Source organism: Ovis canadensis, chromosome 3, assembly GCF_042477335.2.
Source record: "Ovis canadensis isolate MfBH-ARS-UI-01 breed Bighorn chromosome 3, ARS-UI_OviCan_v2, whole genome shotgun sequence".
Lineage (NCBI taxonomy): Eukaryota > Metazoa > Chordata > Mammalia > Artiodactyla > Bovidae > Ovis > Ovis canadensis.
This window is the reverse complement of record NC_091247.1, coordinates 181,696,737-181,707,659: the sequence shown is the minus strand read 5'-3', so window position 1 is coordinate 181,707,659 and position 10,923 is coordinate 181,696,737. Positions and strand designations below refer to the sequence as shown.

Here is a 10,923-nt window from a genome sequence, read left to right as displayed (position 1 = left end):
ATTCCTGAAAATGTTACCCATACCTTCTTTTCCTTACACATAAACACTCAATCTGAAAAAGAAAGGGAGAGGTGTTATCAGTGAGGGATAGTATGTGATAAGCAAAGAGCTTTGGGTTCAGAAATAGTCGTAGTTCTTCATCTGGTTTTACTACTTATTTGTATTTGAGCTTTAGCATCTTCATCTGCACAGTAAGCATAAACTATTATTAAATAATAGTAAGTGGCCTTACTGGATTAATAATACCCTGCATAAAGTACCTGGAGTATAGTAGATGCTCAATAAGTCACAGCTTTATTTTATTGAAGTATAATTGCTTTACAATGTTGGGTTAGTTTCTGAAGTACAACAAAGTGAGTCAGCTGTATATATATATATAATCTCTCCCTCTTGAACCCCACTCCCACCCATAACTCTCCACCTCAAAATCACCGTTTATTAAATTGTTGCAAAAACATATTAAAGTAATAATCTTGTTGTTCAGTTGCTAAGTTGTGTCCAATTCTTTGTAACCTCATAGACTGCAGCATGCCAGGCTTCCCTGTCCTTCACTATCTCCCAGAGTTTGCTCAAACTCATGTCAATTGAGTTGGTGATACTATTTAACCATCTCATCCTCTGCAGCCCCCTTCTATTGCCGTCAATCTTTCCCAGCATCAAGGTCTTTTCCAATGAGTCAGCTCTCCACATCAGGTGGCCAAATTACTGGAGTTTCAGCTTCAGCATCAGTCCTTCCAGTGAATATTCAGGGTTGATTTCTTTTAGGATTGACTGAGCTCCTTGTAGTCCAAGGGCATCTTGAGAGTCTTCTCCAGCACCACAATTCAAAAACATCAATTCTTTGGTGCTCAGCCTTCTTTATGGTCTAACTCTCACATTTGTACATGACTGCTGGAAAAACCATAGCTTTGACTATATGGCTTTTTGTCAGCAAACTGATGTCTCTGCTTTTTAATATATTGTCTACGTTTGTCATAGCTTTTCTTCCAAGGAGCAAGTGTCTTTTAATTTCATGGTTGCTGTCACCATCTGCAGTGATTTTGGAGCCCAAGAAAATAAAATGTCACTGCTTCCAGTTTTTCCTCTTCTATTTGCCATGACAATAGAAGGGACCAGATGCCATGCTATAAAAACCCCACACTCTTTGAGGAATGCATGGTTGACAGTACTGACATTTTCATAATTTACTACTTTCATGTGTAAATGAAAGTTACACACATACCCACATATAGCTGTCTGTTTAAAAGATCCATCTTTATTGAATGGACAGTTGGCAAACATAAACCAATTCCACACAAATCAATATTCTATCTTCCACTGTTTCATTTGGCTGCTTGAAAATACTTATATCTTTAGACATACTCTGCTTATTTTCAAACTGCCTAAAATGAAACATGAAACATTGTATTTTTAAAAGTATGTTAGGCCCTGGAGTATGAGACAATCCAAGTGAAGGCACAGCTCTGTCTGCCACATCCTCTACAAAAGCGATCGGCCCCTTGGAGTGGTAATTAATCAAGGCTCACCCTCATAAAAATAACTGTTTAATGCTTCATAGTGAACAACAGGCTTTCACATACTATATAATTTTAAATGTTCTTAGCAAATTGAAGAGAGGATGCTATGTCCTTCCTATGGCAACAAAAGCAGGGTTAGGAAAGACATCCAGACATACTGGCTCACTAAACGATGAAACTTATTTTGCTGCTGTATTAGTTTGCTAGAGCTGCAGTGGCAATGTACCCCAAAATGAGTGGCTTAAAACAGCAGGAATTTATTGTCTCAGTTCTGGAGGCTGGAAGTCTGAAATCAAAACGTTGGCAGGGCCATTCTCCCTCTGAAGACACTAGGGAAGGATCTGTTCCAGGCTACTCTCCTAGTTTCGAGTAGGTCCTTAGTTTATGGCAGCCAAACTAAGATCATGGCATCTGGTCCCATTACTTCATGGGAAATAGATGGGAAAACAGCGGAATCAGTGTCAGACTTTATTTTGGGGGGCTCCAAAATCACTGCAGATGGTGATTGCAGCCATGAAATTAAAACACGCTTACTCCTTGGAAGGAAAGTTATGACCAACCTAGATAGCATATTCAAAAGCAGAGACATTACTTTGCCGACTAAGGTCCGTCTAGTCAAGGCTATGGTTTTTCCAGCGGTCATGTATGGATATGAGAGTTGGACTGTGAAGAAAGCTGAGCGTCGAAGAATTGATGCTTTTGAACTGTGGTGTTGGAGCAGACTCTTAAGAGTTCCTTGGACTGCAAGGAGATCCAACCAGTCCATCCTAAACGAGATCAGTCCTGGGTGTTCTTTGGAAGGACTGATGCTAAAGCTGAAACTCCAGTCCTTTGGCCACCTCATGTGAAGAGTTGACTCATTGGAAAAGACTCTGATGCTGGGAGGGACTGGGGGCAGGAGGAGAAGGGGACGACCGAGGATGAGATGGCTGGATGGCATCACTGACTCGATGGACATGAGTTTGAGTAAGCTCCGGGAGTTGGTGATGGACAGGGAGGCCTGGTGTGCTGCGATTCATGGGGTCGCAAAGAGTCGGACACGATTGAGCGACTGAACTGACTGAACTGAAGTCCAATTTCCATAAGGCCTTCTCTCCTGAGTATGAGACTGCTGTCTGCATCCAAATTTCCCCTTTTATAAGGACACTAGTCATTGGATTTGGTCCCCGAATGACCTCATCTTAATTTCATCATCTGCAACGATCTTATTTCCAAGTCAGGTCAAATTCACAGGTACTAGGGGTTACATGACTTTTAGAGGTACACAACTCGGTTTGTAATAATTGCCATATCTTTCCTCCTTCTAGCCTTGTGAAACACACTGGTGACAAACAGAATTAATTCATTCACTCTTTCATTCAATAAACATTTGACTGTGTCGAAATATATTCCCTAGCTCAAAGGTGTTGTAGTGAGCGGCAGATTCTAAACAGCATTTACAGAGCGAAAAACAGCACGTATAAAGGTTAGGAGACACATCATGAACTTCAAGAGGGCTTTTCTCTTCCTCTCTCTGTACCTCCAGTACTTTAAATAGTGCCAGTTTCATTCAATAAGTGATTGTTGAATGAACTTAAAGTTATTGCATGCCTAAGGAACAGCGATTCCCTTGTAGTTCAGTCCCTAAATAACCTGCCTGCAATGCAAAAGACCCAGGTTCGATTCCTGCGTGGGAAAGATCCCCTGGAGAAGGAAACAGCAACCCACTCCTTGTCTGGAGAATCCCATGAACAGAGGAGCCTGGCAGGCTACAGTCCATGGGGTCGCAAAAGTTGGACACGACTTAGTGACTAAATCAAGGAACAGCAAGGCCTGAAGTTCATTGTCCTTAGAGGGGTAGGCAAAGTCCCCATCGCAAAGAGCCCTGTAAACCGCACTAGGTGTAAGAAAGGAAGGCTGACATGTTGACAACACAGAGATAGTATTAAGGAGTTCCAGGGATGCCTGGCACCACCCTCCGAATTAATCCTCTTCCCCAGAGCTCATACAAGGATCCAGTAACGCTAGGGGCACAAGAATGAGAAGGGAGCCAGCTCTATACACTCCAAAGTAGGGTTGGGTTCTCCAGCTAAAGCTGGATGGAAACACATGTTTTGGGCTCTAAGTCGATGTGGAGCCTCCTACTCTGCTCTTTCCACTCCATCCTGCCCTCACTCATTCCCCGCCGGATCCTCGTTCCGACTCCTGGAAGACACCGCGATGTCTCCACGCCTTCCGCGAACTCCGCGGGAGGAATCCCCAAGCGCGCTCCGGATCGCCGGCCCCGCCCTCCTTGACTCCGAAACGCAGCGAGAGCGCACGCGCGCCCTCACGAGCAGAGCGCGAGCTCTCTAGCTCCCCGCATCCCCGTGCTCATCCGGGTCTCAGCGAGTCTCAGCCAATGGTGGACGTTCACAGCCCCCGAGGGTGGGGCTAAATTTTCCCTCACATGGGGCCTCGGCTCACTCTGGGCGCTTTCAGGCAACCGCGATTTGTTGGCCGAGAAAAGGGACAGAGGCAAAGTGTCTAGCGTCTGGGAGAGGACCGATGGATTTGACATGGAGCAGCTGCCGCCTCCTAGAAGCGACTGAAGTGCAAGCTGATACCCCAGTCGGAGCCGCTGTAGTAAACACACTTCAGAAACGTGAGGTGCCGGTGGTCACGTGAGGAGTGCGCCCTCCAATGAGGAGCCGAAGGCGGGGCTGAAGCCGCTGACGCGGCGGTGGCGGCGGAGTCACCCGGGCAGCCTCGGGACGGGTCACCGGCCGGCAGCGGTCCAGCGGCCTCGACCACCGCCTTGCGTGCTCTGTCCTCACTTCTCTTACCGGGGCCGAGAGGCAGCGTGGCCGACAGTGACTGAATTCTCTCTCATCCTTGTCGGTGGCTCGCCTCAGGCGGGGCCGTCTGCTCCTCAGGGGCCGCCTCGGTGGGCGAGGTTTCCGTGCAGAGAACCTCTTGGGGCTGCCCGCGCCCGCGCGGGCCGTGGTGGAGTCTCGGGCTTGTGGAACTTGGTCAGCCTCCAGAGGTCCGGGGACCTCGAAGTTATGCGTCTTTTCCAGTCTGTGGCGGCGGGTGCCGGCCCCTAAAGGGCGTCACACCGGGACTCCGCTGACTGGGCAACCTCCATTCATCTTCCAGCTGCGCCGCCAGCGCCCTCTCCCTCTTCAGTCCCTTCCTCGGACTCATCTTTTCCTTCCCCTCCTCTGCTTTCCTCACTCCTTGGGTGCGGCGATTCTCCTGCGTTCGGAGGTGTCGGTTATGAGCCGGACCCTCCCACCCTGAATTTCTCGGCGGAGGAGCTCGGCGGCGCCGCACCGCGGCACCCCCCCCTCCCCCAGCCCCCGGGATGGGGGTGAACGCCGTGCACTGGTTCCGAAAGGGGCTCCGGCTTCACGACAACCCCGCCCTGAAGGAGTGCATCCAGGGCGCCGACACCATCCGCTGCGTCTACATCCTCGACCCCTGGTTCGCCGGCTCCTCCAACGTGGGGATCAACAGGTGGCGGTGAGTCAAGATCCTGTGGGAAATTGATTTCGTTGTTTAATGAATCAAGACTTTACATGCCATCAGCCAGACCTGAGAATTGAAATCTTGCACCGCCTTGCCCGTACTGTTTGAATTATTGCAGGTGCTTTAAGTATTAAATAGAACGGACTTAATAGCCTTGAGGCGAGAGAGTTCCGGCAGCCTGAAACACCTTGGCCTTCAGGTGTGAGTTACGTGTCTCTGCGCTCGTAGGAATTCTTCCCCTGGATTTATGGAGAATTCTTAGTGGTGGAGTTAAAGAAACACCCTTCCAGTTCTCAATGGCCCGTGTGTTGATTTCCTTGGCCTCTGTGGCATTTGGGGTTGCGGTCTTTAGTGTTTACGTTTGTGTGTTAACTCATAGTATGGAGAAAATCATTCATTCAGTAGAGTCCCCTCCAAATCTAGTTTTCTTCCACCTTGAGGTTGCCAGAGGAAAAGCAAGGGACATTTCTTTGCTCAGTTCTTCCTCTCAACTCCTCCTTGTGGTTGAATAGACAAAGCACAGTTTTTCTTTCTAGGCAAAGTATAATCCTTCCAGGATTTAGAGCACTGGAAGAAATCTTAGAGAAGCTTTATGATCTTTTCCTGACATGCCAGGCCAGATGATTATTAGGCCCCGTGGTGGAAATGAAAGCATTCTTTCAGCAGAGTATTGATCACCTGCTGTATACCAGGGCTTCCCTTGTGGCTCAGCTGGTAAAAAAAAATCCCCCTGCAAAGCGGGAGACCTGGGTTCTATCCCTGGATTGGGAAGATCCCCTGGCAAGGGGAAAGGCTACGCACTCCAGTATAATGGCCCGGAGAAATCCATGGACTGTATAGTCTTTGGGGTCTCAAAGAGTCTGACACGACTGAGCGATTTCACTCACAATCACTTACAGCCACAGCTTTAAACACCAGGGATACAGTAGTGAATGAAACAAATAGAAATTCTTGTCCTTTTCTAGCACATGTCCCAGAAAGTATGTAGTAATGTAGTAGATGATAAATGATGTGCGGAAATACAGCTTTTATGTGTACAAGGGAGTGGGATTGGAATTGGGAGTTTAAAATATGGTGATAGGGAAAAACTCAGAGAAAGGGACAGTTGAGCAAGATGATGAAACAAGTAGATTACAGATATCTAGGGAAAAGCATTCCAGGGAGAAAGAACTAAGAAAAAGGGCCTGAGGTGGAATATGCTTAACCTTTGGAAGGAACAGCAGAAGAAGCCAATGTGACTGGAACAGAGTGAGAGGAATAGTAGTGTATGAGGTCAGAGATGTAATAGGGCCAGACTGAGTAGAGCTTTATAGGCAGTTGTCAAGATTTGGGCCTTTACTTAGATGAAAATAGGAATAATTCTAAGATTATGAGCAGAAAAGTGATGTGATTTGACTGAAGGTTTTTTTTTTTTTTTTTTAAACTTCTCTGGCCGTGGTTCTGAGAACAGACCCAAATTGTGGGGTGGAGGTGGACAAGAAGCAATAAGACAGGTTAGGAGTCAATTGCATTAATCCAGGTGAGATATGATAATAACTTGGACCATAGTGATTGTGGTGGACATAGGGAGAAGAAGTCAAGTGCTGAGTGTATTTTGAAGGCAGAATTCACAGTATTTATTGACAGATGTGGTGTGAGAGAAAAAGAATTAGGAATAATTTCAAAATTTGATTTGAGAATCTAGAAGGGTGGAACTGATCTTGACTAAGTGGTCAGTTGAAGAAGCCATTGAGAGGGTGCTTTGAGTTTTCTTTTGAACTTGGTTAGTATGAGATGTTTATTATGCATCCAAGTGGAGATAGCAGATAGATATGTCTAGAGTTAAGGTTAGAGATCCTGGCAGGAGGTATAAATTAGAGATTCATCACTTTATAGATAACATTTAAAACTATTAATCCATTCATATATTGACCAAATATATTGTATGGATCTACTATGTGCTAGACACTTTTAGGTGCAGGACATTAAACAGAATAGCTAAAATATCTCTGCAGTGTTGAAGATACATTCTAGTAGAGCTGTGAGACTATATGAAAACATTATGTGAATTTATACAGATAGAAAAGAACTGAGCCTGGGTACTTGAATGTATTTAAATTGTGAACGTGTGGAAGAAGTAGCATAGGAGTTTGAGAAAGAACATCTGGTAAGCTAAGAAAACCTGAAGATAATGGTGTCATAGAAGCCAAGGAAAAAAGGACAGTGGCTCAAAGAAAATGTTTGACCTTTGTCAGGTTGCTCGTCGTGTGAGATGAGGACTGAAAATTAAGAATCATATTTAGCATTTTGAGATCATAATCTTGATTAAAGTGGTTTCAGTAGTGTCAGGGGCAAAAGCCTTTTTGGACTGGCTTGAGAGAGGCTGAGAGGAGAGAAGGTGGGGATAACTCACATAGATAGCTCTTTTAAGTTTTCCATTGGGGGGGAATCAGAGAAATGGTGTAGAAGAAGGTGAACTCAAGAGAAGATTTTTTTTTTTTTAAAGATGAGAGAAATTACAGGATATTTGTGTGCTCATGAGAATAATACAGCAACTGTATATAAAACATTTTCATTAGCAGAATTGGTGTCATCATTGATTCTGGAAAAAGATAATGCATGTTATATATTCTAATCTATTCATATCTTAACAGTAATATAGTAATAAGTCTCTCTTCATAATATTGTTAGGAGAATTAAATTAGTTAAAAGATGTGAAATGCTTAAAATGTGAGTGGTGCTACTACTGCTACTACTAAATCATACTAGGAAGTGCTTATTTGCTGTTTGCTCTTAAATTGAAAGTCCTAGGTAAATAGTATCTACTTAAATGCCTACAGTTTTAGCATTTTAAGACTAAAACTGATAAGTATAGGAATCCCTTGAATAACAAGGAGATCCAGCCAGTCCATCCTAAAGGAAATCAGTCCTGAATATTCATTGGAAGGACTGATGCTGAAGTTGAAACTCCAATACTTTGGCCATCTGATGTGAAGAACTGACTCATTGGAAAAGACCCTGATGCTGGGAAAGATTGAAGGCGGGAGGAGAAGGGGATGACAGAGGATGAGATAGTTGAATGGCATCACCGACTCAATGGACACGAGTTTGGGTAAACTCTGGGAGTTGGTGATGGACAGGGAGGCCTGGCATGCTGCAGTCGATGGGGCTGCAAAGAGTCGGACACAACTGAGCGACTGGACTGAACTGATAGGAATCTCATATTTTCCTTTTAAAAAGGATTTTTTTTTTACTACTAAATATTGCCCTTGATGAATAATAGATAGGTAAAGATGTAAATAATGAGTAGAGACAGACTTTCTTCCACTGATGACTATATAAAAAGGAGGGACAGAGTTTTAGACTTTTCTCTCAGCATCAGATTCAGTGCTTTCATATAGTGGTAACTCAGTTACTGTTTGTTAATGAAATGACATCCTGGAGTCAATAGTTTTATGTTTAAACAACTTTGCTACCTTACTTATTGACCATAGAATAAGGTGCAAACTCCTTAACTTGGCATTCAGGCTGTCTTGTGGGTTTTGGTCTTCTTTCCTTTGTACTATTTCCTTAATTAACAAAATTTCCTAGATTTTTGGATTTAACAGAAAAACAAATCTCAAAAATCTATTTTGCATAAGAAAATTAACAAAATTACCTTTTGATGTTGCTGTAATTTTCATTTAAAATGGGTTCTTTCTAAGGCAACTGAAAGAAGAACAAGCAAAACCCAAAGTTAGCAGAAGTAATAAAATCGTAAAGATCAGAAATAAATGAAATAGAGACCAAGAAAACAATAAAAAGATCAATGAAGCTAAAAGGTAGTTCTTTGAAAAGATAAACAAAATTAATGAACATTCAGCCAGATTCACAGTATATTAAAAAGCAGAGACATCACTTTGCTGACAGAGGTCCATATAGTCAAAACTATGGGTCTTTCAGTAGTCATGTACAGGTGTGAGATTTGGACCATAAAGAAGGCTGAGTGCTGAAGAATTGATGCTTTCGAACTGTGGTGCAGGAGAAGACTCTTCAGAATCCCTTGGACTGCAAGGAGATCAAGCAGTCAATCCTAAAGGAAATCAACCCTGACTGTTAATTAGAAGGACTGATGCTGAAGCCGAAGCTTCAGTACTTTAGCTATATGATGTGAAGAGCTGACCCTGATGCTGGGAAAGATTGGGGGCTAGAGGAGAAGGGAGTGACAGAGGATGAGATGGTTGGGTGGTATCACCAACTCAATGGACATGAGTTTGAGCAAGCCTGGTGTGGTGCAATCCATGGGTTGCAAAGAGTCGGACATGACTGAGCGACAAAACAGTAACAAACCAGACTCATCAAGAAAAAAAGGGAGAGGGCTCAAATCAGTAAAGTTAGAAATGAAAAAGGATACATTACCCCACAAAAGTACAAAAGACTGTAAGAGATTACTACAAGCAACTATATGCCAATAAAATGAACAGCCTAGAAGAAATTAGCAAATTCTTAGTAAGGTGCGAATCTCCCAAGGCTGAACCAGGAAGAAATAGAAAGTACAAGCAGACAAGTTATAAGTACTGAAATTCAGTCGTTGATTAAATAACTCCCAATAAACAAAAGTCCAGGACCAGATGGCTTCACAGGCAAATTCTGTCCAACATTCAGAGAAGAGTTAACACTTATCTTTCTGAAACAAATCCAAAAATCTGGAAGAAACACTTCTTCACTCATTCTGTGAATGGCTTCACTCATTCTGTGAAGTCACCATCACCCTAATACCAATCAGAAAAAGGCACCACAAAAGAAAAAAAAAAAGAAAAAAAAGACAATTACAGGCCAATATCACTGATGAACATAGATGGAAAAATCAACAACAAAAGATTATTAAACTGAATCCAACAAAACATTAAAAGGGTCATACGCCATGATCAAGCGGAATTTATTCAGTGATGCATGGATTTTTCAATATCCGCAAATCAATCAGTATGATACACCCCATCAACAAATTAAAGAATAAAAACCATATCAGAAGACACAGAAGAAGGCTTTTGATAAAATTCAACATCCATTTAATCCCCCAGAAAGTGGGCATAGAAGGAACATACCTCAGCATACTACAGGCCGTATATAACAAACTCACAGCTAGCATGTTGCTGTTGTTGTTCAGTTGCCCAGTCTTGTCTGATTCTTTGCGACCCCATGGACTGCAGCACGTCAGGCCTCCCTGTCCCTCTAGCATACTCAGTGGTAAAAAGCTGCTTTTCCTCTAAGATTAGGAACAAAACAAGTATGTTCACTCTCACCACCTTTATTCAACATAGTTTTGATGACACAAACAGATGGAAAGATGTACTTCATGGTCTTTTTGTTTCCATACAAATGTAAAAATTTTTATTCTAGTTCTGTGATAAATGCTATTAGTAATTTGATAGGGATTGCACTGAATCTGTAGAGAGCCTTGGGTAATATAGTTGTTTTGACAGTGTTGATTCTTTCAACCCAAGAATACAGTACATCTTTCCATCTGTTGGTGTCATCTTTGATTTCTTTCATCAGCATCTTATAGTTTTTGGAGTACATGTCTTTTGCCCCCTTAAGTCAGTTTAGTCCTAGGTATTTTATTCTTTTTGATGCAATAGTAAATTTGATTGCTTTCTTAATTTCTCTTTCTGCTCTTTTGTTGTTAGTATATGAAAACGCAAAAGATTTTTGCGCATGAATTTTGTATCCTGCAACTTTTATCCTATTCATTGATCAGCTCTAGCAGTTTTCCGGTAGTGTCTTTAGGATTTTCTAATTTGAAAAGTTACATGAATCTAGTGCTCATAGCAACATTGTTTACAATTGCCAAAATATGGAAGCAACCTAAGTGTTCATCAGCATCTGAATAGATAAAAATGGATAAAGAAGATGTGGTGTGTATATACACACACACAAAATTAAATAATATTCAGCCATT

At 42.8% G+C, this 10,923-nt stretch overlaps 1 protein-coding gene across 3 annotated transcripts in view; it reads left to right on the top strand.

Annotated features, from left to right (window-relative positions):
* Window positions 1-3,798: 3,798 nt before the first annotated feature.
* CRY1 (cryptochrome circadian regulator 1) overlaps window positions 3,799-10,923 on the top strand; it is an 88,714-nt gene continuing 81,589 nt past the window's right edge. Inside the window, exon 1 of one of the 3 annotated variants that reach the window (XM_069581080.1) lies at window positions 3,799-5,000. In XM_069581080.1, coding sequence (XP_069437181.1) covers window positions 4,843-5,000 — 158 coding nt within the window. In that variant the 5' untranslated portion in view covers window positions 3,799-4,842. The remainder of the gene's footprint in view (window positions 5,001-10,923) is intronic. The other 2 variants (XM_069581079.1, XM_069581082.1) reach the window with 2 other exon arrangements.